Genomic DNA, 24,895 nt, shown 5'->3' with positions numbered 1-24,895 from the left:
TTATTCGTTGGACACTTGTTTGGGTATTTTCCCTTGTATTAAAAGCTAGAAATCTGTCTGTTAATTTCCATTCCTTGGTCTTAGGCAGTGGAGTGCTTTGTCATAATTTCCGACCAGGTGTCCTTCTGCTCTGCCAGAAATCACGCCTCTCACCATCTGTTCTCTGCTTAATACTCTTCAATAGTCCCGTGTGACCACAGAGTCCAGGTCTAAGCTCTTTTGCCTCCGTCCCTGGAGGCGTCCCTCAGGATCTGCACGCCCCGCTTTGAGGAAAGCAGTGGGATTTTGCTTTTTGTTTTGGAAGCCATGTTGTGTGGTCTGTGGACCTGCTTGCTTTTTTTGAATGTGAGCTGCTCTCAAATCTCCATCATTTGCACCTTGCCTATTTGAAATGTTTTAAATCTAAACAGAAGACTTGTGTATTCCAGGGAAGCTGCGCTGGTTGTGATCTGGTGAGTGGAGGTCATTCTGAGCCTTGGCTGCAGTGCTGTGACCACGTCGGATGTGATATGTCTCTCTCAGTTCAGCCGGGCCATCCAGAGATGTGCTCGCGTTGCTGTCCTTATGCTGGGGAGCCTCTTTGGCCTGATCTTCACAGGGACAGGGGTGGGGTGGGGCCTGCTTTGGGGCCCCTGGGCTGGGAGTGGGAGCTGGATTAGCTGTCCTGTGGGGCACTGCCCTGTGGGGCTGCCCTGTCATGGGAAGGAGTCAGACCGTTCCTGGATGGTGGGGGCGGCGCGGTTGATCTGCGCACAGTGTTCTTGGCCAGCTGGTGAACTTTCCCTGCACTGTGCTTCCCTCTAGCTCTTTAGTCAAGAGACGGTGATGAAGTTTGTGCCGCGGTACAGCCTCGTCCTAGAACTCAGCGACAGCGGTGCCTTCCGGAGAAGCCTGCATGATCCTGATGGGCTGGTGGCCACCTACATCAGCGAGGTGCACGAACACGATGGGCACCTGTACCTGGGCTCTTTCAGGTCCCCCTTCCTCTGCAGACTCAGCCTCCAGGCTGTTTAGCCCTCCCAGATAGCTGCCCCTGCCACGCAGGCCAGGAGTCTTCACACTCAGACACCGGGCCTGGTCCAGGAGGAGCTGTGGACACAGTCGTGGTTCAAGTGTCCACATGCACCTGTCAGTCCCTGAGAGGTGGTGGGAATGGCTGCTTCATCCCTCGAGGATGCCCGGGCCCCACCTGGGCTTGTCTTTCTGTTTAGAGGGAAGTGTAACATATCTGCCATGAGGAACATAAATTCATGTAAAGCCATTTTCTCTTAAACAAAACAAAGCTTTCTAAGTACAGTCATTCTCTAGGATTTGGGAAGCTCCTTGCACTTGGAACAGGGCTCAGGTGGGTGGAGCAGTAAGGCACTACCCAGAGAGCTTGCTGCTGTGGCCCTGTCCTGTGGCCTCAAAGTCCTTCTTTACTATATATAACGTGCGGTCATACCTTTCTTTGTTGTGGTGGGGATGGAAGAGCAGAGGGAGCATGGCCCAGGGGTGTTGAGGCCAGCGGTGAGAGCCGTGTTAGCCAAGACATGGAACTGTGTTCTCAAGGGTTATGTGGGGCGTGGGCTCTCCATAGTGTGTATGAAAAGCTTGTTGACTCTAGCGGCTCAGAGAGGACTTTGCTGGGTTTCTTTCTGTGAATATCTCCGTGCTGACCATGCTGGAATTGGATGATTCTGCAATTCGGGACCTACTGCAGGGGTCCGTTTAGTAACGTCTAACGTCTTGTCTGTGACCTTTGTTCTTGACCTCTAGAAGCCCAAGATGTGAACAGTGCACGTGTTAATGTCATCTTTGCTCTTGTGTTATAAGCCCTAAGTTGCTGTATATTTTCACAAGTATGTCTACACACTGGTCATGATTTTGATAATAAATAATGATAAATCGACTTCTGCTGATTAACCTTTTTTGATGGTGTGGCCTGGGAGTTTCTTCTCTACTTTAATTAACAGTACTGAAATTTAATTCCATCAGGTGTCGATGTAAGGATTGTCTTGGTGAGGATGATGTTTTAAGGCCAAGCAGTCCATCCGACTAGCTCAGGAGGGAAGCTGTGGGACTTCTCTCAGGCAGCCGTCTTCAGGCAGGGAGCAGGTGACCTTAGACCATCTGCTCTTGATGCCGACTCCCTCTGGCGTAAGTTGATATTACACTTCCCTCCTGTTTTCCAGCCTACAAAATGGGGCTGACATCTGTTCCTTTCTTTCCTGGGTATTTGTGAGAGTAACAAGAGATTGTGTCTCCAAAGATGTTTGGAATAACTTCACAGACAGTATTTTAAATAGATATCAAAGTCAGAAAAAAATCAGATAAATATGTAATGATACAAAAATTCAGAGAACTGATAGCTGTGGTAACATTGGGACCATCTGTGTGCACTGGCTGGCCTTGGACTCCTGTGTCCTCCTTTCCCCTGAGTAGTGGCCAGGCCCTGTTGGGGGAAGAGAGTTGGGAGTCTGATGGTTAATTCCCCCAGTGCTGGTCAGGCCCCATGTTGGGGGAAGAGAGTCGGAAGTCTGGTAGTTGATTCCCCCAGCTCTGGTCAGGCCCCTTGTTGGGGGAAGAGAGTCGGGAGTCTGATGGTTAATTCCCCCAGTGCTGGTCAGGCCCCATGTTGGGGGAAGAGAGTTGGGAGTCTGATGTTTAATTCTCCTAGCGCTGGCCAGGCCTCATGTTAGGGGAAGAGAGTCGGGAGTCCGATAGTAAATTCCCCCAGCTCTGGCCAAGCCCCATGTTGGGAAGAGAGTCGGGAGTCTGATGGTTAATTCCCCCCAGCGCTGGTCAGGCCCCGTGTTGGGAGAAGAGAGTCGGGGGTCTGACAGTTAATTCCCCCAGCTCTGGCCAGGCCTCATGTTAGGGGAAGAGAGTCGGGAGTCTGATGTTTAATTCTCCCAGCGCTGGCCAGGCCTCATGTTAGGGGAAGAGAGTTGGGAGTCCAATAGTTAATTCCCCCAGCTCTGGCCAAGCCCCGTGTTGGGAAGAGAGTCGGGGGTCTGATGGTTAATTTCTCCTAGCGCTGGTCAGGCCCCGTGTTGTGGGAAGAGAGTTGGGATTCTGATGGTCAATTCCCCCAGCGCTGGCCAGGCCCCATATTGGGGGAAGAGAGTTGGGAGTCTGATGGTTAATTCCGCCAGTGCTGGTCAGGCCCCATATTGGGGGAAGAGAGTTGGGAGTCTGATGGTTAATTCCCCCAGGGCTGGTCAGGCCCCGTGTTGGGGGTAGAGAGTCGGGAGTGTCCCCGCTTCTCCAGGCTGGCTCCTGGAGGCAGCACCAGTAGGACAGAGGCAAAGATTGGCTTCTGTCTAATTGGTGTGACCCACATTGTGTCAGATAAACAACTCAAAGTTTTTTGTGTGACTCTATAGGAAAGAAAATTAGTGGTCATTAGAAATACTTTTAGTAATAAATGATGTGCCTTGTATGTCAAGTATACAAAGAAAATAATACCTAATCATTCTGTCATACAAACAATTTAAATGTGCTGGGCTTATAGGTAGACTTCCCTTTTTAAATTGAGAACAGAGAGCTTTGCTTTCAGTGCTTAATTTTCACAAATATAGAGAAGCTGGCAAACTGGTTTTCACAGTTTTCAGCAATGGAGTCTTGATGTTGACTTAGCTGTTGATTTTCTGTCTCCAAGTGTCATTTCCTGTGTTTTATCTGGTAATTTGACATGGTGAGGTGTGAAATAGAGTCTTCTTATTAGGTTTAAATATGTGATATGCTTTTGCTGTAAACATAAAAGGGATTCGTTCTAACGTGAATTACTAACATGCTCTTAATCAGGTGACTCATTGTGTGCCTCTGTTATCCCTTACAGAAACTCCATCAAGATTCAGCTATTACGTTTCATAGGACAGAGATCTCAGTTTGAGATTTTTATCATCAGCTTACTACACTTGCAGAGTGGTCTGTAGTTCTGAAAGTTGTTCACATACGCTGACTCTTAATGATTCCAGAAGACATGGCCTCATTGCACCAATGGGAACTGAGGCTCCAAGGGGTTAGGTTAGTGACTGCCAGAGTCACAGCTGGCACAGCCGAGCCAGCCTCCCGGGGATGTGACTGGAGAAAGCACAGGTGAAGCTGGGAGCAAGGGTGACAGTGCCTGACTGGGCAGTGGCCCCTGCAGCCTGTGGATCATGGCAGGGCACTGACTCGAACCTTGGCTGCACAGCAGAGTCCTCTGGGGCGCCCAGGGCTCAAGGTAGCCCAGTCTGGCACTTCTTCCAGTCTTCTTCCAATCCTGGTGCCCTCCAGCCCTCGGTGGCCTCTCCCTCCTCGTGCACCCCCAACACAGTCATCTTCAGTGGGGCGTCCTCTCTGGAGGGCTCTGGGAAGCAGTCTGCTGCTCTGCCCCCACTCAGGCAGCAGGGCAAGTCCCTGGGAGGCCTGAAACTCAGGGAGGCACAGTTGTGGCCCTGCTGCTCCTGGTGTGGACAGCTCACCTGTTCTGGGGCTTTGGCCTTCGGGGGGTTATAGCTAGCAGCTCAGGCTGGCCAGGCCCCCAGAGGAAGTAACTTCAACTTGTCAGACCCCTTGGTAAGGGGGATCCCTGGTAAGGCTTGCCTCACCTCCCGACTCTCCCCTAAAAGGGCCGGCATGGCTGCTGCTGGCTGTTCATCTTGATTCCCAGTTGTGTTCATCACAACCGGTCAAGGCGCCCAGTGGCCAACAGTGTCCCCACCCACATCTCTGCTGATTATTCAGACCCAGAGCTGTACCCCTGCTCTCCTGGGGGCCTGTAGCCACAGGGGATCATCCCTTAGTTTCACAACTCCCTCCATTGACTCAGTCCCCTGCACCCAGACCCGGAATCTAGGTGCGCAGCCTCAGAAACAGGAGTTAATTTTAGAAGCAAATGTGATCTATTTAATCTGTTAGGAGGCGCTACCATGCTGCCATTCCAGCTGCCCTGTGGTGACCCAGTGGCACTTCACCTGCTCACTCGTCAGAGGCCTGAGAGGGTCTGTGAGGCTGGGTCATGAGGCGGGTGGGAGGGGACAAGGAGCATGCATCCTGGTGTTTGTCACGGCTGTGGTCTTGCTGAAGAGGCGGGGGTCAGTGACAACGGAGAACAGGCACCTCGAAGTGCTGGAGCCAGGGCACGACCCAGACTTCAGAGTAGCAGCTCAGAGTCTGAAACAGAGAAGGGCACACCTGAGAGCTTAGACTTTCCCTGCGGGGAGCCCTCTGCCCGTGGAGGGGTGGTCCTCATGGAGGAGCTCTTCTCCTGCCCCTATTTTTCATTTTGAAAAATTTCAAACCTACAGAAAACTTGAAAGAACGATGTAAGAAGATGCGCTTTTCACCTCTGTAATTGCTAAATGTTGCTGTGTTCCCGTTCTCTTGCTCTCTCTGCAGAGATATGCTATATATGATATACATATGATATATATCATATGTATGTATATGATATATATATAATTTCTGGATTGTTTGAAAGCTTTTCTTACTCTAACCCTCTCCACCCGCACCCCAGGACGCTCTTCCAGAGCTGTGTCTCCGCCTCTGGGACCGGAGGATGTCATCTGAGGAGCTCCTGGCACAGGCTCTACCTCCTGTTCTCCCGGATCCTCGGTCGTGCGGGAGTCCAGGAGTCCTGGCTTCCTCAGGGGTGAGGTTTGGGGTGCTGCGTTAGAGACGTGGTGACGGTGTTTTTCACAGTCCTGGGAGGGAGTGGGCTGGGGAAGAGAGGGCACATCTGAGAGAAGGGCCTGCTGCTTTACCTGCTTCAAGGTGTGGTTGGTTTGGAAGTCACAGTCATCCAGACGTGGGTGCTGGTTTTTCTTGCAGGTAGTTCTGCCAATTTCCACCTCGAGCATATATTTCAGGCCTTTCACTATCTGGAGGGAGCAAAGGGACTGAGTTACTGGGCACAGGGGAGGGAGGGCAGGCTCCTCCACTAGGAAGCGGGGCCTCAAGACAGCGGTGCAGGTGCCCACCGAGGAGAAGGGAAGTGGGCCAGCATCTTGAGGCAATGCTTCGGGCTTACGGCAGAGCCTGCAGACCCCTCCCACTCCCCTCCCTGCCCCGTGCTGGGTTTGTGCCCCTTCCTGAGACAGATGTCTCCTTTCTGGCCAGAGCTCTGCACTCAGGAGGGACGTCACACTAGGTCTCCTGCATGCCCTGCTGGGCCCGCCCTGCAGCCCTCACTCCAGCCCCATGATGGCTGTTTCTTGTGGCCTCTGTGTCAGGCCTGGGGTCTGCGGGCTTCCCCTCTCCATTCCTGGGGTCGGGAGTTTTGAGTTTCTGGACAGCCCTTCTCCACTTGGATATGGCAGCCGCCTTGTTCATTCTCATTTGTGGTCTTAGAGGAGTTGAAGAAAAATTCCTCAGGTTTTAGTCTCAGCTTTAGGGGAATTACGTTGTCCCCAATATCACCAAGCTAGAGAGAGACAACCTCCAAGTCCCCTCCCAGAGAACCCCGAGGACTCAGACCCAGGGCATCCCACTGGCCTACCCGGAGAAGGAGGGAGGGCCTGCATCACCCAGGGAAGATCCCCTGTCCCTGAGGCCAGGCTGCGGAGCGAGAACTCTGGCTACACACCCACGCTTCTCATATGAAAACATGCTGCCCTTCACAAGTTTGCAATTGTCAAAAATAATTAGGTTATAAAAATCACCCCTCCCTGTGACCCAGCATAACCATGAACACTGTGAAGACTGCCTTGGACAGGGCTGCTTCTGCCCCTTACAGGCACCAGCACACGGTGGTGGGTGTCATCCACAGCCTGCATCCCACATTAGCAAGTGGGTGTTCTCAGGACACAGACGAGGGTCCTCTAGGAGGGAGGGTGCTGAGCGGGCGCAGTAGGAATGAGTCAGGGAAAGGGCAGTGGCTTGGGCAGAGCTCTCGGACTCTGGGATGTGAGTGAGCACTCCAGGGGGAAAGTGGCAAAGACACCTCTGGGCTGCAGGGCACGTGAGGGGTGAGGCCGGGTGAGGACTCTGGTCCCAGCAGGGGCAGCTCCTCGGACAGCGGCTTTCTCCCCCATCAGCCTTGGCGCCTGCCTCAGGAGCCCCATTAGGGCCCTGGCACCTCCTTACCCCATGCCTAGTAGGCTCTGGGCCAGGGGCCTGGTCACCCAGGAGCCGTGTGCTTTGTGTAACCTTTGTGCTTGGCCCTGGGGGATGCTGGCCTCAGCTGCTGCTGTCCACTCCCACCCCGTGTGCATCTGCTTTCTGCTCAGAGCTCTGCACTCAGCAGGGACTTCACATTAGATCCGCCCTGCTCTCCTAGGTGTCGCGTTGTAGCAGCTCAGCTTCCTAGGGGTGTCCGTGACATGTGACCAGAACCCAGACCGTTACCTGAACTAGGGCCCTTGTGATGCGGGACTCCTTGAACAAGAACATGTCGTTCGTGCAGTTGTTGAACTTTTCAACACTATATCTGGCTGCTTGGAGGACTCCTGGGTCGTTGGTCTTTATTGTTTTAGGAAATCCTGGCTTCACACCTGAGTTAAGGTCCTGGGAACAAGTATCTGAAAGAGACAAAGAGCCAGACAAGAACACTGATGTTAGTGGGGCCTTCAGTCCAGGTGTCACGCCTCATGCCTCCGTGATGCTCAGTTCTCTGCTGGCGTGTGTCTCCCGGCCCTACCCACCCCTCACCTGCTCCCCCTCTTACCTACCCCTGTCACCTGTCCCTGCTTACCTGCCCCCACCCTACCCACCCCTCACCTGCCCCCCCACCTGCCCCCTGTCACCTTCCCCCCTTCACCTGTCCCTCCTCACCTGCCCCCCTCGCCTGTCCACCCACCTGTACTCCCTCACGTTCTCTCTTACCTGCCCCCTCACCTGCCCCCCACCTGTTCTCCCTCACCTGCCCCCTCTCACCTGCTCCCCTCACCTGTCCCCCCCGACACCCCTGCAGTGCATTTATTGCTCCATTTTCAGAGCTCAGGACCAGGTGCCAGGGGATGCAATGAACCTGTCCCCCACTTTCAGAACCCAGGGTTATTTCCAACGTAAGTGTTAAAAGCGGAACATGTCCCACAGGTGAGATCCTCAGTACAGGATGTAACCTTAGGACGTAGGGAAAGTCAACCCCAGCCTGGCCCTCTGGGCGGTAGATGGAGGTAGTGCCTCCCACCGGAAGGAGATGGTGCCGTCCTCGTCTCAAGACCTTCTGCCCGCCTGGCTCTCAAGCTCAGGCCCAGCCCCCGGGAGGGCACCCCTACTGGCAGCCTGCAGCACGTGGTATCCCTGCGCTGCCTCCTGACTTTCCGGGGACAGTCTTTTCACTCCTATGAGTGACAGTGCACTGTGTCCCCAAGCTTCGTTGGGGTCGGGGAGGCCTGCCCTTCCTGTACCAAGGAGGGCTATATTTGGATAAAAGATGGGGAAGCAGCATCGGGGGCCTCCCCCACAGTCATGTCCCCTAGTATCTGTGCCTGAGGCTGCAGGACGTGCGTCTTTGTGCCTGCTACGGACTGGATGGAAAGCTGGGCCCCAGGGTGTTGGGGGTAGGGTGATTGGGGAATGGGAGGGGACAGGCTTCATAGCTGGGCACGGCAGGGAGGCCTTGCCAGGACGTCAGTGTCAACTCAGAGCGAGGGCCCCAGAGGAGGCCATTCCCACTGCTGTGTGAGGTCTGCAAGAGGCCTTTCCTGGGTCCTGGATGTCTGTGGGTGCACACCAGACCCCACCAAGGGTAGACAGGATGACGAGGTTTCTGGTCACCACGTGGCACCCCCAGGCTGGGTGGTGCAGCGCCGGGAGTGGGCAGAGAAGCATGGGACTGGAAGTTCTGTGGCCTTGGGATTGTCGCCCCATCCCGGTAAAGAGTCTCCATTGTGAAGGGAGAGGCCACCTGGCAAATGGCTGTCCCGTGGTTGGTTCCGGGCCAGAAGGTGAGCTTCATGGCTGGGCTTTGGATAACTGTGCCTGCCTCGTGCTTTAGCAGCCCAGGGAGCCTGGCCTTCCATCCCAAAAAAGCAGCGCAGTGCTGGTGCCCCACCCCATAGAGAATGCTGGCCACGTGCTGGTCCTGTGGGCTGGTGGATAGCTGTGTCCTGTGCTGGCATGCCCTGGGACTGTCCTTCACACTAATTAGTGTCACACACATCCCCCCTGAAACTGCTGCAGCCTTTGCTTAAGAAGACTTTAGGTGGCTCACGTCTGTAATCCCAGCACTTTGGGAGGCCGAGGCGGGCAGATCACGAGGTCAGGAGATCGAGGCCATCCTGGCAAACACGGTGAAACCTGGTCTCCACTAAAAATACAAAAAATTAGCTGGACATGGTGGCGGGCACCTGTAGTCCCAGCTACTCGGGAGGCGGAGGCAGGAGAATGGCGTGAACCCGGGAGGCGGAGCTTGCAGTGAGCCGAGATTGCGCCACTGCACTCCAGCCTGGGCAACAGAGCGAGACTCCGTCTCAGAAAAAAAAAAAAAAAAAAAAAAAAGACTTTAGGCCTCTGACGATGGAATAGAAACCGCTCTGTTCCTGAGCACCAGGGGCTGAGCTTGGCCATCTAGGGGAGGTCCTGGAACCTGCATTTCCCCAGGCTCTCAGGTGACTCTGACACTGGTGTTGGCAGTGAGGGGTCCCTTGGGACCTGCAGTGTTACCATCAGGAAGGAGGGGGCCCCAGAGCCAAAGGAAGCTCCTTCTGGTCCTTGTGCTTGTTGATGACAGGAAGTTGAATGTGGCTTTTAGTTACAACAAAAAACTGTTCTGGAAACCAGCTTGGTTTCAGCTCATCACTGTCATCTGAACAGCAGAGAAAGAGACACGTGTGTGGAAGGGGTAGCATGTGTTCAGTGTATTTTTGCTGTCAGATTAGCATTTTTTTTTTTTTTTTGTTGTTGTTGTTTTGCTTTCTTTCCTCACATTACATTAATATGGCTGTCCATTGTTTTCTTTGTAAAAACTACATTTTATGGCTTTTTCTGACTATAAACTTACCTATTTTTGGTAGAAATTTGAAAAATACAGAGGAGCATAACAAAAAATAATTATTTTTAATATCTTAAAGCTAACCACTATTAACTTTTTTAAAAAATAAAATGTATTTACTTTTGCTTGAGATTAACAGAATTTTAAAAATGAAGTGAAACTCAGTTTACGCTGAACTTCAAATAAATTTCCCTTCCAAGCTCATGACGTTAGTTCCTAAAAGATTGTGGTAAAGTTACAAAAAGGTTATGAAAAATACTGAAATTGGTATTTTTTATTTAACTACATGTTTCCTAAAATGTAGGCTTCAAGTCAATAAACCTTTCACTGTCTTACAGTTGTCTAAACAGATATTAAAAGCTCAGTTTTTGATTTAAAAATGTTTAAAAGTCAAACCTATTTTTAGGATGATTTGTTTAGAGAAATTAACAAGGAAATGTTGATCATTAAGAATTAACACCCCAAAGAGGCCACTCATCTTCAGGGAAGAAAACAAGCGGTCCAGCAGGTGGTGAGCGAATGCAGCTCTTTGAGAGCCTCTGCTGGAGTCAAGGAACTGTGAAGAGGACCCCCCAGGGAGGGGGCTCTGGGTTTGCTCCGTGCAGCTGAAGGCAGGGAGCGGGAGAATGGGTGCTCTCCTCCTCTGCCTGCTCTGTCTGGAGGGCCCCGCGATGCTGTTTCTTCTCATGCGTGCCCATTCTGCAGGCGAGGAGACCAACAGCTTGGAGTGCAGGGTGGGGGGCTAAACCCAGGTGTGACTAATTCGAAACACCACTCTCACTTTTTCCTCATTCAAGAAGGACTGTTTGGCAGGTGCTAGGGGAGATGCAGGGTGGACTCTGAGACAGGCCCCGCCCACAGTGGTGGGGAGGCAGAGCAGGCCTGGGGCACAGGAGAGGACACCAACCTGAGGGTAAAATGGGTGAGCAGAGGGGCAGGGGATGGGGGAGCAGCTGAAAGGTGGCTGAACTGGCCTAGGGGAGGAGGGAGCTACGTGCTGGGAAGAGTTGGGGAGACCCCGCTGGGGGCTGCTGCTGGGTGCAGAGGGTGATGGTGGTGATGGCCGCGATGATGTCAACGGAAAGAACCCACGGACCGTCAGGCTTGTGAGAAGAAACAAAAGGCACATAAAATCCGTCTGTATAGAAACAATGCCTGGGGCAGGCCAGGCCTGCTCGAGGGGAATGGGGGACCTGCCATGTGCGAGGCTCGCACCAGGAGCCTGCCGGGGCAGCCTGACCCCAGCCCACCACTGCTTCTAATGCGGGGTGGGAGGGGAGGTGGGCCATGCCTGAGACAGGTAGGGAGCTTCCAGACGTAGAAGCTGGAGGTGGGGCAGGGGCGGGCAGGGCCTGATGATACCAGGTGCTGAGCAGGCCCCAGGACACATGGTCACAGGAAGGCAAATGAAACTGTCCCCGAAGGTTGACAAGAATTGCATGCCAGGTTCTGGACAGAAAGATACTCATAATTAAGCTTGAATCAGGCTGCTGCCTGGCCCAAGATGTTTTGCAGATCCCAATAACAGCAACCAGTTTGGAAACCCCCCACGGAGGAACAGGATCATCACGAAAATAACAGCTTCTTCCTGTCCCTGTGCTGTGACATCACGCTGCCCCTTCCAGCTATCGAGCTCCAGAACCCGTAAAAACCCGGGCCCCAGCCTCCTCGGGGAGATGGATTTGAGTTTCCTCCATCTCCTTGTCTGGTGATCCTGCGATCACCCTGCTTTTCTGCTGCAGCCCCGTGTTTCTGAGCATCGACTGGCTGTGTGCATGGGGCAAAGTCCTATCCGGGTGCCCGAGGACCAGTGTGCAATGGGGTGCAGATGTGAAGCTGCCAGGCCAGGGGAGTTGCCAGGGCCTCTGCCCAAGGCAGCAGGGAGCTGGAGCTTCTGACAGCTGCTGGGCATGCCCTGGGCAGGGTACGTTCCTGTCCTCAGAGCATTGGCCTAGTGGCAGAGCTGGCACTAAGCCAATCGGAGAAGAGAGAAAACATGGGCAGGGATCGCTGTGGTGGCACCAGTCCGACCCTTCCCACCTGCCTTTAGTAGGAAAATGGGTGGGCACAGCGGGGGCTGGCATTGCCCACCGCCTCCCTCTTTCAGGAGTGTTCTAGATGTGGCTGGGAGGTTGGGAAGCCCCTGCTTGTGAAACCATCCCTGAGATGGGGACCTGGGTGCCGAGAGCTGGACGCCGATGGTCCCTGATGGTGTCCCTCCCTGTGTCACCTGAGGGGGTGCCCTTTCCATGGGCCAGTACTGAGCTGGGTGGGAAGACCCTTTGAGAGGGGCCCCATCGGCTCCCATCACCCAGAGCATAAGGTCTGCATGGCTGTGCCTGAGCACTGGGGTGTTGGGGGGGTGCAAGTCCAGCTTAGAGGTGCTGGTGTTCACTCCGCCCACCTGGAGACGCTTCACCCCAAGCCCTCTCATGTGACACCATCAAAATTCAGAGAGCCTGGGTCCTTGGCGCCACACCCGCCCGCTGTGCTCTTGGGTCTCTGCCTGATGGCTAATGGCGGAGCCTATCTTTTGAGGGCACACTCATGCCCCTGGCACAGACAGGACACTGAGCTCTACCAGATCAGTCCCGACCTTAACCCACTGGGACACACCCGAAGTTTGAATTCCAGCTCTGCTTCTCACTGGCTGTATGATCTCAGGCAAGCTGCCTAACCTCTCTGAGCCTCCATGTCCTCACCTGTAAAATGAGGATGCTGACGACAGTGAGAATATGTGAGGCAACATACACGAAGCACTTGTCAATAAATGATGTGCAATACTGTAATCATTATCAATATATCAAAATGCACATGGCCACAGCAGGGGTCTCAGGGCAAATGAATGCCCCCATTGGGAAAAACAAATCTTGCCACGTAGAGGGTGGCTCAGCCTGCGGCAGCTCCCAGTGCTCCCCAGGAGGCAGGAGGTCCCCGGGCTGCAAGGGGTCTTTCTGCTACTGGGAAGTAAGGACTGACATCACCTTGCAGAGGGAAGCTGAAATGGCTCCCTGACCCCAGGGCCCCTGTCCAGGCAGATGGGCTGTTGCAGCTAGAGTGGAGGGGGCAGAGGATGACATGGCACCTGGCAGAGCTTCCCAGAAGAGATGCCCATCAGATTGAGAAAGAAACAGCCCTTTTCAAAAGGGTGGCGGAAGCCAGTGTGGCAATTTCCTAGGTTCTGAAAGCCTCAGGGAGGAGAGGTGCCCTGAGGGGCTCAGCGCTATGGTCTGTGCAGTTCAGTGCGTGGGTGTGGAGAGAGGCCAGATGCTCAGACGGCACCACCCTTGGGGTCCCTGTTGCTTCCCCGCCCCCTACCCCCCTCAGTCATGAGGAAGGCTCTGTAATTTATTCTCAGAGGAGGCAGTGGAGGGGCTGTAGGAGTTGTGGGGTGGGGGCAGGACGCATGCTTGTGTCTGGGGCCCAGGTTCCCATCTCTTTTTTGCTGCTAGACTGGGGGCCTCCCAGCACCCTCCCTGTATAGCCGAAGACAGAAGGCCCTTGCTGGAAGCACCAGAAATGATCACAGCGCCTGGGCAGGGTGCTGGGGGCTGTCACCAGCACAGCGGCAGAAGGGCCTGCACTAGACAGAGCAGGGGGCTGAGGCTGGTGGAGAGCACCCCATGCCCCGTGTGCCTCCATGCCTGTGCCTTCCCCGAGCCACCTCTGTTCAGCCTCCCCAGGGCCAGAGACGGGGTGCAGTTATCTTCCCATTTCATGGATGGTAGGACTGAGGCTGAGGGCCCGCTCTGTGTGTGTGAACGTGGGCTCTGAAGCTTCTCTCTGGGGTTTGGTGGCTGACAGCAGGTCTGCTGAGAATGGAGGGAAAGGCTTGGTGCAGCATTACATACCAGTGAGGGGCCGGGAACACCGCCCAGGAAAATGACGTTGCCAGCTGCCCAGCACATCGGCTCCCATGCCACCCTGTTATAGTCCCTAGCCTGCTCCGTGAGATGAGCAGAGCTCTGAAACCCCTCAGCAGTCAGTAGGTTTAATTAGATCCCAGGACACGCTAGGACAGCCGGCTCCATGTCTCCTCCAGGAGAGCCTTTTCTGAGGTGTGAGAACGAGCCACTTCTCTGGGGTGAACTTGCCTCTCTTCCCTGCTTCCCCCTTGGACCTTGGAGACACGAAGGGGCAGGGCACAGGATGGCAGCAGGCAGGCGGCGCTGCATCAGGACAGGGCCAGGAGGAGAGGCCCCTGTGAGGCTGGGAAGCAGGTGGAGGGCTCCTCACGTGAGCTAAGAAGAAGGCTCCCAAGCTGGGAGGCAGGGCCGGGTATGCTGTCCCCAGCCTTCTGCCGGCCATGGGTCAGCTCCATGTTCGCTGAGCGCTACCCAGAGCTGGTGGTGGTGGCATGTTCCCATCAGTGAGAGCAGAAGCTGCCCCCGGCCCCTCCTCCAGCCTGCCCTGTCCCCTTGGCCGCTCAGTCGCAGCATCCGCCCTAGGCCAGGCCTGGGAGCTCGACACAGTGTCCCCCAGCATCACTGAGTCCTCAGTATCCTGACTCACCAGGAGGAGATGAGAACCCTCCAAGAACCCCTTGGGTGCTCTGGAGCCATCCTCTTGTCAGTGGTCCTGCTGCACAGCCCCCACCTGGGCCCCTTTGGCCAGGCTCCAGCCCTCTTCTGTCCCTGTCTGCTGGGTGGGGGTCATATGACTTGAGCAGGTCACCTCAGCCCTCTGGTGCCAGCTTCCTGGTTGGTTAAATGAGGTGGGGGCCTCCCAAGTCCCCGTCAGTATCCTGGTCTGATTCCTGTGCCAGGGAGGGCATGGCCCAGTTCCCTTTGGGGGAGGGCAGGTTGTCCCTGGCTGCGTGACTTGGGCAAATCACCTAGCCTGGCTGTGCCTCAGTTTCCCAGTGCACAGGCAGTGGCTCTTTCCTCCCTGTCCCCCTCCCCCTGAGTGCTGACCCTCAGGGAGTGGATTTCAGGAAGGGTGAAAGAGTCTGATCGTTAGGGTCCCTGGAGCCAAGTCACAGGACAACAGCCAGCAGGAAGGAATGACAAGCCATCAGATAGAAGCGGCTAACCACAGGCATGTGGCTGCCCTGTCACCTCCGTCCCGCAGAGGGGCTGCGGGAGACCTGCCTTGCTTAGACCTTTCTCAGACCTCTGTGAAGAGCCAGAGAATAGAAGATGCTTCCCTTGCCCCTAGCCTTCTGGGGCAGCCCCCAAACCCTTCATCCCTGTAGGCTGCTACCCCCAAAGGTAGCTGCAGCCGGATGGAGCCCCTTGCCCCTCTCATCACTCCCAGCACCTCTCACCACTGCATGGTCCTGTGGGGGCTCCAAGCCAGGAAAGTGCCCTGGGGAAGACCCAAGGCACCAGTGGCCAATCTCAGGGAGAGACCCCCGGGGAGCGGACAGGGGAGAACGCCACTTACCTGGGGAAGGGCCCCCAGTGGTGCTCAAGACCAGGCAGCAGAAGGCCAGCAGAGTTCCAGCCGCTCGCATGGCTGCCCGGGTGGGGACAGTGCGGGGCAGTTGGGGGTGGCCGTGCAGTGCCTTCTCAGGCAGCATGGGGCAGTTGGAGGCAGTGGTTGGTGCCCGTGCCGAGCCTTCTTGGGTAGATGGCGCAGGGCAGGTGGGGGCAGTGGTCTGTGCTCGTGCCAATCCTTCTCAGGCAGCACGGGGCAGTGCCGGGCAGTGGTTTGTGCCTGTGCTGAGCCTTCTTGGGCAGCACGGAACAGTGGCACCAGCCCAGGGGCAGGTGCCAGGGCCACAGCATGGAACCCCACCCTGCAAACCACTGTGGGACGGGGCAGGGGTGGGGCTAGGGGGCTGCCTGCGTGGTGCTGGGGAGGGGAGTGTTTTGCTGCTGAATCATTTTGGCCAGAAGCTCTTCACCTTCAGATCTATCAGCCACAAAGCAACCACTTCCTTTATAAAAGTTTCCGAGCAGCCGTCATTTGCTGGGGGAGGAGGAAGAGACATGAGACCCATGAGCAAATCCTGATGCAATGTTCTACCCCTGAGCCACACACGAAAGAGATGTTGCATGAAAAACATTAGCAGGAATATTCAAAAGCAAAATCACTTGATTTTCCTTTTTCTTTTAATTACTTAAGTTCTGAGGTACATGTGCAGAACATGCAGGTTTGTTACATAGGTATACACGTGCCATGGTGGTTTGCTGCACCCATCAACCCATCATCTACATTAGGTATTTCTCCAAATGCTATCCCTCCCCTGGCCCCGGATCCCCAGATAGTCCTTGGTGTGTGATGTTCCCCTCCCTGTGTCCATGTGTTCTCATTGTTCAACTCCCACCTATGAATGAGAACATGTGGTGTTTGGTTTTCTGTTCTTGTGTTAGTTTGCTGAGAATGATGGTTTCCAGCTTCATCCATGTCCCTGCAAAGGACATGAACTCATCTTTTTTATGGCTGCATAGTATTCCATGGTGTGTATGTGCCACATTTTCTTTATCCAGTCTACCATTGATGGGCATTTGGGTTGGTTCCAAGTCTTTGCTATTGTGACTAGTGCTGCAGTAAACATACATGTGCATGTGTCTTTATAGTAGAATGATTTTTGAGTATATACCCAGTAATGAAATTGCTGGGTCAAATGGTATTTCTGGTTCTAGATCCTTGAGGAATCACCACACTGTCTTCCACAATGGTTGAACTAATTTACACTCCCACCAACAGTGTAAAAGCGTTCCTATTTCTCCACATCCTCTCCAGCATCTGTTGCTTCCTGACTTTTTAACGATCACCATTCTAACTGGCATGAGATGGTACCTCATTGTGGTTTTGATTTGCATTTCTCTAATGACCAGTGATGATGAGCGTTTTTTCGTATGTTTCTTGGCTGCATAAATGTCTTCTTTTTAGTGTCTGTTCATATCCTTCATCCAATTTTTGATGGGGTTGTTTTTTTCTAGTCAATTGTTTAAGTTCCTTGTAGATTCTCGACATTAGCTCTTTGTCAAGTGGATATATTGCAAAAATTTTCTCCCATTCTGTAGGTTGCCTGTTCACTCTGATGACAGTTTCTTTTGCTGTGTGGAAGTTCATTAGTTTAATTAGGTCCCATTTATCAATTTTGGCTTTTGTTGCTATTCCTTTTGGTGTTTTAGTCATGAAGTCTGCCCATGCCTATGTCCTGAATGGTACTGCCTAGGTTTTCTTCTAGGGTTTTTATGGTTTTAGGTCTTAAGTCCTTAATCCATGTTGAGTTAATTTTTGTATAAGGTGTAAGGAAGGGGTCCAGTTTCAGTTTTCTGCAAATGGCTAGCCAGTTTTCCCAACACCATTTATTAAATGGGGAATCCTTTCCCCATTGGTTGTTTTAGTCAGGTTTGTCAAAGATCAGGTGGTTGTTGTTGTGTGGTGTTATTTCTGGGCTTCTGTTCTGTTCCATTGGTCTATATATCTGTTTTGGTACCAGTACCATGCTATTTTGGTTACTGTAGGCTTGCAGTATAGTTTGAAGTCAGATAGCATGATGCCTCCAGCTTTGTTCTTTTTGCTTAGGATTGTCTTGGCTATGCAGGCTCTTTTTTGGTTCCCTATGAACTTTAAAGTAGTTTTTTCCAATTCTGTGAAGAAAGTCAATGATAGCTTGATGGGGGATAGCACTGAATCTATAAATTACTTTGGGCAGTATGGCCATTTTCACAACATTGATTCTTCCTATCCGTGAGCATGGAATGTTTTTCCATTTATTTGTATCCTCTCTTATTTCCTTTAACAGTGGTTTGTAGTTCTCCTTGAAGAGGTCCTTCACATCCCTTGTAAGTTGTATTCCTAGATATTTTATTCTCTTTGTAGCAATTGTGAATGGGAGTTCACTCATAATTTCACTCTCTGTTTGTCTATTATTGGTGTATAGGAATGTTTGTGATTTTTGCACATTGATTTTGTATCCTGAGACTTTGCTGAAGTTGCTTATCAGCTTATGGAGATTTTGGGCTGAGATGATGGGATTTTCTAAATATACAATCATGTCATCTGCAAACAGAGACAATTTGACTCCCTCTTTTCCTATTTGAATACCCTTTATTTCCTTCTCCTGCCTAATTGCCCTGGCCAGAACTTCCAACACTATGTTGAATAGGAGTGGTGAGAGAGGGCATCCTAGTCTTGTGCCAGTTTTCAAAGGGAATGCTTCAAGTTTTTGCCCATTCAGTATGATATTGGCTGTGGGTTTGTCATAAATAGCTCTTATTATTTTAAGATACAGTCCATCAAAACCTACTTTATTCAGAGTTTTTAGCATGAAGGGCTGTTGAATTTTGTTGAATGCCTTTTCTGCATCTATTAAGATAATCATGTGGTTTTTCTCATTGGTTCTGTTTATATGCTGGATTACATTTATTGATTTGCATATGTTGAACCAGCCTTGCATTCCAGGTATGAAGCCGACTTGATCATGGTGGATAAGCTTTTTGATGTGCTGCTGGATTCAGTTTGCCATATTTTATTGAGGATTTTCACATTGATGGGACATCAGGGATATTGGCCTAAAATTTTCTTTTTGTTGTGTTTCTGCCAGGTTTTGGTATTAGGATGATGCTGGCCTCATAAAATGAGTTAGGGAGGATTCCCTCTTTTTCTCTTGTTTGGATTAGTTTCAGAAGGAATGGTACCAGCGCTTCTTTGTACCTCTGGTAGAATTTGGCTGTGAATCCATCTGGTCCTGGACTTTTTTTGGTTGGTAGGCTATTAATTACTGCCTCAATTTCAGAACTTGTTATTGATCGATTCAGGGATTTGACCTCTTCCTGGTTTAGACTTGGGAGGGTGTGTGTGTCCAGGAATTTATCCATTTCTTCTAGATTTTCTAGTTTATTTGTGTAGAGGCATTTACAGTATTCTCTGATGGTAGTTTGTATTTCTGTGGGATCAGTGGTGATATCCCCTTTATCATTTTTTATTGCATCTATTTGATTCTTCTCTCTTTTCTTCTTTATTAGTCTTGCTAGTGGTCTATCTATTTTGTTGATCTCTTCAAAAAACCAGCTCCTGGATTCATTGATTTTTTGAAGGGTTTTTCATGTCTCTATCACTTTCAGTTCTGCTCTGATCTTAGTTATTTCTTGTCTTCTGCTAGCTTTTGAATTTGTTTGCTCATGCTTCTCTAGTTCTTTTACTTGTGATGTTAGGGTGTCAATTTTAGATCTTTCCTGCTTTCTCTTGTGGGCATTTAGTGCTATAAATTTCCCTCTACATGCTGCTTTAAATGTGTCCCAGAGATTCTGGTACATTGTGTCTTTGTTCTGATTGGTTTCAGAGAACATCTTTATTTCTGCCTTAATTTCATTATGTACCCAGTAGTCATTCAGGAGCAGGTTGTTCAGTTTCCATGTAGTTGTTCAGGTTTGAGTGAGTTTCTTAATCCTGAGTTCTAATTTGATTGCACTGTGGTCTGAGAGACTGTTTGTTATGATTTCCATTCTTTAGTATTTGCTGAGGAGTGTTTTACTTCCAATTATGTGGTCAATTTTAGAATAAGTGCAATGAGGTGCTGAGAAGAATGTGTATTCTGTTGATTTGGGGTGGAGAGTTCTGTAGATGTCTATTAGGTCCGCATGGTCCAGAGCTTAGTTCAAGTCCTGAATATCCTTGTTAATTTTCTGTCTCATTGTTCTAATATTGACAGAGTGTTAAAATCTTCCATTATTATTGTGTGGGAGTGTAGGTCTCTTTGTAGGTCTCTAAGAACTTGCTTTATGAATGTAGGTGCTTCTGTATTGGGTGCATGTATATTTAGGATAGTTAGCTCTTCTTGTTGAATTAATACCTTTACCATTATGTAATACCCTTCTTTGTCGTTTTTGATCTTTGTTGGTTTAAAGTCTGTTTTATCAGAGACTAGGATTGCAACCCTTGCTTTGTTTTTGGTTTCCATTTGCTTGGTAAATATTCCTCCATGTATTTATTTTGAGCCTATTTGTGTCTTCGCATGTGAGATGGGTCTCCTGAACACAGCACACCAATGAGTCTTGACTTTTTATTCAATTTGCCAGTCTGTGTCTTTTAATAGGGGCATTTAGCCCATTTACATTTATGGTTAATATTGTTATTATGATTTTGATCCTGTCATTATGACGCTAGCTGGTTATTTTGCCCATGAGTTGATGCAGTTTCTTCATCGTGTCAATGGTCTTTACAATTTGGTATGTTTTTGCAGTGGCTGGTACCAGTTGTTCCTTTCCATGTTTAGTGCTTTCTTCAGGAGCTCTTGTAAGGCAGGCCTGGTGGTGACAAAATCTCCCAGCATTTGCTTGTCTGTAAAGGATTTTATTTCTCCTTCAATTATGAAGCTTAGTTTGGCTGGATATGCAATTCTGGGTTGAAAATTCTTTTCTTTAAGAATGTTGAATATTGGCCCCCACTCTCTTCTGGCTTGTAGGGTTTCTGCAGAGAGATCTACTGTTAGTCTGATGGGTTTTCCTTTGTGGGTAACCCGACCTTTCTCTCTGGCTGCCCTTAACATTTTTCCTTCATTTCAAGCTTGGTGAATCTGATGATTATGTGTCTTGGGGCTGCTGTTCTCAAGGAGTATCTTTGTGGTGTTGTCTGTATTTCCTGAATTTGAATGTTGGCCTGTCTTGCTAGGTTGAGGCAGTTATCCTGGATAATATCCTGAAGAGTGTTTTCCAGCTTGGTTCCATTCTCCCCGTCACTTTCAGGTACACCAATCAAATGTAGATTTGGTCTTTTCACATAGTCCCATATTTCTTGGAGGCTTTGTTTATTCCTTTTCATTCCTTTTGCTCTCATCTTGTCTTCTCGCTTTATTTCATTAAGTTGATCCTCAATTTCTGATATCCTTTCTTCCACTTGATTGATTTGGCTATTGATACTTGTCTATGCTTCACAAAGTTCTCATGCTGTGTTTTTCAACAACATCAGGTCAAAAAAAAAAAAGTTAGACAAATTGCTAACTAGAGTAACCAGTTTCGAGAAATCACTTGATTTTCTTCTCCAAACTATACACCCCTCCTGCCCAAACTTCTGGTGTTCCAAGTGGCCCCAGGCAGGAGGCTCTCTGTCCCTATGGGGTGAGTGGGCATCTGGCTGTGGCAACTCCATGGGAAGGTAGGTCCTGACTGCAGCTTCCGAGGATGAACATCTCAGCACTGTCCTCCCCCTGCCTTTGGTGATTTCTGCACCTGGAAAACAGATGAGCAGGGTTTGCTGATGAAGCAATTGATCACTTTCCATCTTTGGCTCAAATTCTATAAAAGAGGGGAAAGAACAGTATGCAGCCCAGGAGGAAAGAACCCAGAGGTTCTGGTTTCCTGGCCTGAGCATTCATTTCCATGCTCAGCCCACGGTTGGGGTGGGGCCCTGGAGCCAGGTGGCCTGCATCAAAACCCTTGTTCTGCCTCCCAACAACTCGGTGACCTTAGCCGAGGAAGAGTCTCTCGCAACCTCAGTTTCCCCCTAGAAGCTGTGGTGAGGATTTGCAGACTTCCTCAGTGTAAATGCTCAGGGCTTGGAATAGAGCCAGCAGTTATGGCTTCAGCCTCAGGCGAGTTCCTGTACCCTCTTCTGAACTGGGCGGTGTAGGCAGTGGGAAGGAGAGGGAGACACTTGGGCCTTGAAGGTCATGGTGGGAGGAGATGCGTGACCGGCCATCAGAGTCAGAACCTTCATTTTAACACCGTCCCAGGGAAGCTGTGCCCCGGGTGGGTCCTGCTGGGTCATACCAGATTTCAGGCAGGGAGATCTGGGTTTGCAGGACTGAACAAGCCACATAATCTCTCAGGGCCTCTCAGGTCTTTGCCTACTTGGAGATTTGTTGTGAGGACTGTTACCAGGAAAAGGAATTTAGCACATGGTAGAAGGTGGCATTCAGGAAAAAGCAGCTGCTGCGACTGTCCCCCATTGCTCTGCCTGTCCTGCTCTGCTGGTCCTGAAACTCAAATCCTCTGGCTTTTGGCCACTGTGCACCAGGGCTGTGGGCGATGACTCTTCTTCAGGCCTCTGTGCCCTGATTTCATGTGTCCCATCTGGGATTCACTCCTGCAGAGGGAGAGGCAAGACCTCAGGGCCCTCAGCATTGGTGACTTTGCCCATGACCAAACACAGGTAGAGAAACAGATTTTACCCTCCAGGGAGCCGGGAGGGCAGATTGTTGTCACTGCTTGCTGCTGCTGGTAGTGTCATGTGCTTTTCTTACTTTCAGACTCACTGGACGAAGCTCAGAGTGGATGTGGGACTCGGCTTGGTCCTTACAGCTTCACTCAGCCTAGGCCCTCCCATCTGTGAATGTGGGTGATGGTCGCTCACACTCTCTGGCCTTGCCATGCCCAGGCCTGCCAGGCAAACACAGGCACATGGTGACCCCAGTTAAGTCATAAAATGCCACAGTAGCGAGCGGCTACTGTTACAATAACATGGTCATGGGTTCTGGGGAAATGTGTGCGTGTGTACATGGTATGTGTGTAGATGTGTGTAAATGTGTTTGTGTCTCTGTGTGTGTATGCATGTGTGTCCAGAAGTCTGTCTTTGTCTAGTGTGAATGTGTGTAAATATTTTCTGAATGTGTATGTCCTTATATGCATGTGTGTAAGTCTGTGTATGTTTGCTGTGATGGTTGATTTTATGTGTCAAATTGAACCATAGGGTGGCCATGTATTTGGTTAAACATTTCTGGGTGTGTCTGGGGGGCATTTCTGGATGGGATCACCATTGGAATTGGTGGACTCAGTGACACAGACTGCCCTCCCCAGTGTGAGTGGGCCTCATTTATCCATTAAAGGCCTAAATAGAATAAGAGGCTGAGTAAGAAAGAATTCTCTCTTTCTGCCTTTCTTTGAGCTGGGACATCAGTCTTCTCCTGCCTTTGGACTTGGACTGGAACTTGCACCATTGACTGTCCTGATTTTTGGATTTGTGGAGGAACTTACACCATTGGCTCTCCTGGTTCTCAGGGCTTCAGACTTATACTGGAACTTATACCATCCAGCTATCCTAGGTCCGGACTTCTGAGCCTCCACAATTGTGTGAACCAATTCTTTATAATAAATGTATGTATGTTTTTATATGTCTCTATCTCTGTCTTTCTATATCTTCTATTGATTCTGTTTCTCTGGAGAACCCTGGTTAATACAGATTTTGTCAGGAGTGGGGTTGTAAAGGAATAAAATTTTAAGGATAAGTTTTCTGCATTTGTTCTGGAATTTCTGGAATTGGCTCTCTGATATGATTAAATTTAAAGACTGTTAGTGACTGTATTTCCAGTAGTAAAGAGAGCATTGATAGTGTGTGTGTGTGCCAGATCTGGTGTGATCTGGCAATAACAATATGAAAAATATCTTCATTGGGTTCTGCTAATCAATCAGTTGTAAGAAACAAGTTCTGGGTGACCATGCATGTAATACTTCCAAACATTTTTGTAAATCTAACAAATATAGTGGGGTTGGCTGGTTGTTCCTAATGTCACTGGACAAAGTGGTGAAAGTAAAAGATGAACTCAAGGATTTGAATTCCCAGCTCAACAGTGTTGCATACATGACCTGAAAGCTGCTAGGTATTCCCTGAAGCCACAAGGCTGAGATTGCTGAAAATCAAACATAGAATCTCATCTTTCCATTGGCTGAATGTAAGTTGAACTCCCAGCCTTGCTGAGGTTGACTGTTAAAGTGAGGGCATTGACTGGGAAAAAAATGAGATCCTATAAGTTAGAATGGGGACATGTGGGAAGATTCTGATGAAGCTGGAGACATTGAGCCCCTAAATTCTAATGGGTCTTCTTTGCCAGTGGAGAGGTCTTTCCATTTTCAGTGAAAGGTGCATCCCACTCTCTCAGGAGTTAACTCTGCATTTCCTGAGGAAACTGTAATGGCAATTGTCCTGGAAGGAAGACAATACTGATTCTTCTCATGACCCACCCCCTTTGCTTCTAGGCCTATACCTAGGCTCAAGTCCCATCAGGTCCCTCAAGGTGAGGTACAGGGTATGACCCATGAGGAGATGTGCTAAACTCTTAAAGAGCTACTCAGGTTTTCTAATCTATGTGAATAGAAATCTAGGGGACATGTGTGAAAATAGATATTGAGGGTTTTGTATAATGTAATGGTGGAAGAAACATAAAGTTGGATCAAGTTGAATTTATTGACATAGGCTCACTAACCAAAAATTCTGCATTTAATGTTGCAGCTCAGAGAGTTAGAAAGGGCTTTAGCTGTTTGGCTCATTGGTTGGCTGAAACATGGATCAAATGATGACCCATAGTAAGTGAATTGAAAATGCCTGGCCTGCTTTGGTTTAATGTAGAGAAAGGGATTGAAAGGCTTTAGGAGATTGGAGTGTTAGAGTGAATTTGTTACTTAAGGGCTACTCGCCCCACTGGGAAGGCCCAGAAGACTCCCCTTTTACAACTCCTTTGAGAAATAGATTTGTGAGGGGGAACCCCAGCATCTTTGAAGACCTCTGTGGTCACTCTTCTCTTTGGGCCAAAATGGCAGCCACTCAGTTGGGAAACCTAAACGCAGTGGGAGTATTTGCATTCTGGGGTGGCAGAGACCAAGAGGCAGCATTCTTGGCACCACCAAAGACAAGGTGAGAATGGTTATGCTGATGGACGGCATGCTCAAGGCAGCAATCAAGTAGTCTGACTCCCATATACCCATGACATCAGCTAGTTGATCATGGTGTTCCTAGAAGTGAAATGGATAGGATACCTATTAAATTCCTCGTTGATCTGAATAAGCAGAAAAGTTCTAGGTCAAGTGAACAAAATTCGAACCTGAATCATAAAAACAGGGAGTCACACTCCCTCAATCAATTCAAAGACTTGAGCCAGTTTACAGACCCAGAATCCCTTGAAGGGGAGGTCACTTTCCTTTGAGAAAGAACCCCAGTACAGTCCCAAACATTTATACTGTCAATATTTCTCCCAGCCTTCTCGAAAGGGATATACAGCTTTTTTTTTTTTTTTTTTTTAACCAGGGTTACTGTGCATTGGGAAAAAGGAAATAATCAGACCTTTCTGAGACTACGGGATACGGATTCTGAACTGATACTAAT

At 50.2% G+C, this 24,895-nt stretch overlaps 2 protein-coding genes across 2 annotated transcripts in view; one reads left to right on the top strand and one right to left on the bottom strand.

Moving 5' to 3' along the window:
- APMAP (adipocyte plasma membrane associated protein) overlaps nucleotides 1–1,891 on the top strand; it is a 31,063-nt gene extending 29,172 nt beyond the window's left edge. The window contains exon 9 of the mRNA XM_514556.9: nucleotides 805–1,891. Coding sequence (XP_514556.2) covers nucleotides 805–1,014 — 210 coding nt within the window. The 3' untranslated portion in view covers nucleotides 1,015–1,891. The remainder of the gene's footprint in view (nucleotides 1–804) is intronic.
- A 2,961-nt stretch (nucleotides 1,892–4,852) lies between these two features.
- CST7 (cystatin F) lies at nucleotides 4,853–15,774 on the bottom strand. Its single transcript, XM_016937577.4, has 4 exons — nucleotides 15,290–15,774; nucleotides 7,315–7,487; nucleotides 5,733–5,849; nucleotides 4,853–5,142 (listed from the first exon to the last, which is right to left on the bottom strand). Exons 1-4 carry the CDS (start codon nucleotides 15,423–15,425, stop codon nucleotides 5,065–5,067), a joined length of 504 nt encoding a protein of 167 aa, XP_016793066.1. The 5' UTR covers nucleotides 15,426–15,774; the 3' UTR covers nucleotides 4,853–5,064.
- Nucleotides 15,775–24,895: the final 9,121 nt, after the last annotated feature.

Source organism: Pan troglodytes, chromosome 21, assembly GCF_028858775.2.
Source record: "Pan troglodytes isolate AG18354 chromosome 21, NHGRI_mPanTro3-v2.0_pri, whole genome shotgun sequence".
Classification (NCBI taxonomy): domain Eukaryota; kingdom Metazoa; phylum Chordata; class Mammalia; order Primates; family Hominidae; genus Pan; species Pan troglodytes.
This window is presented reverse-complemented; position numbering and strand designations above follow the sequence as displayed.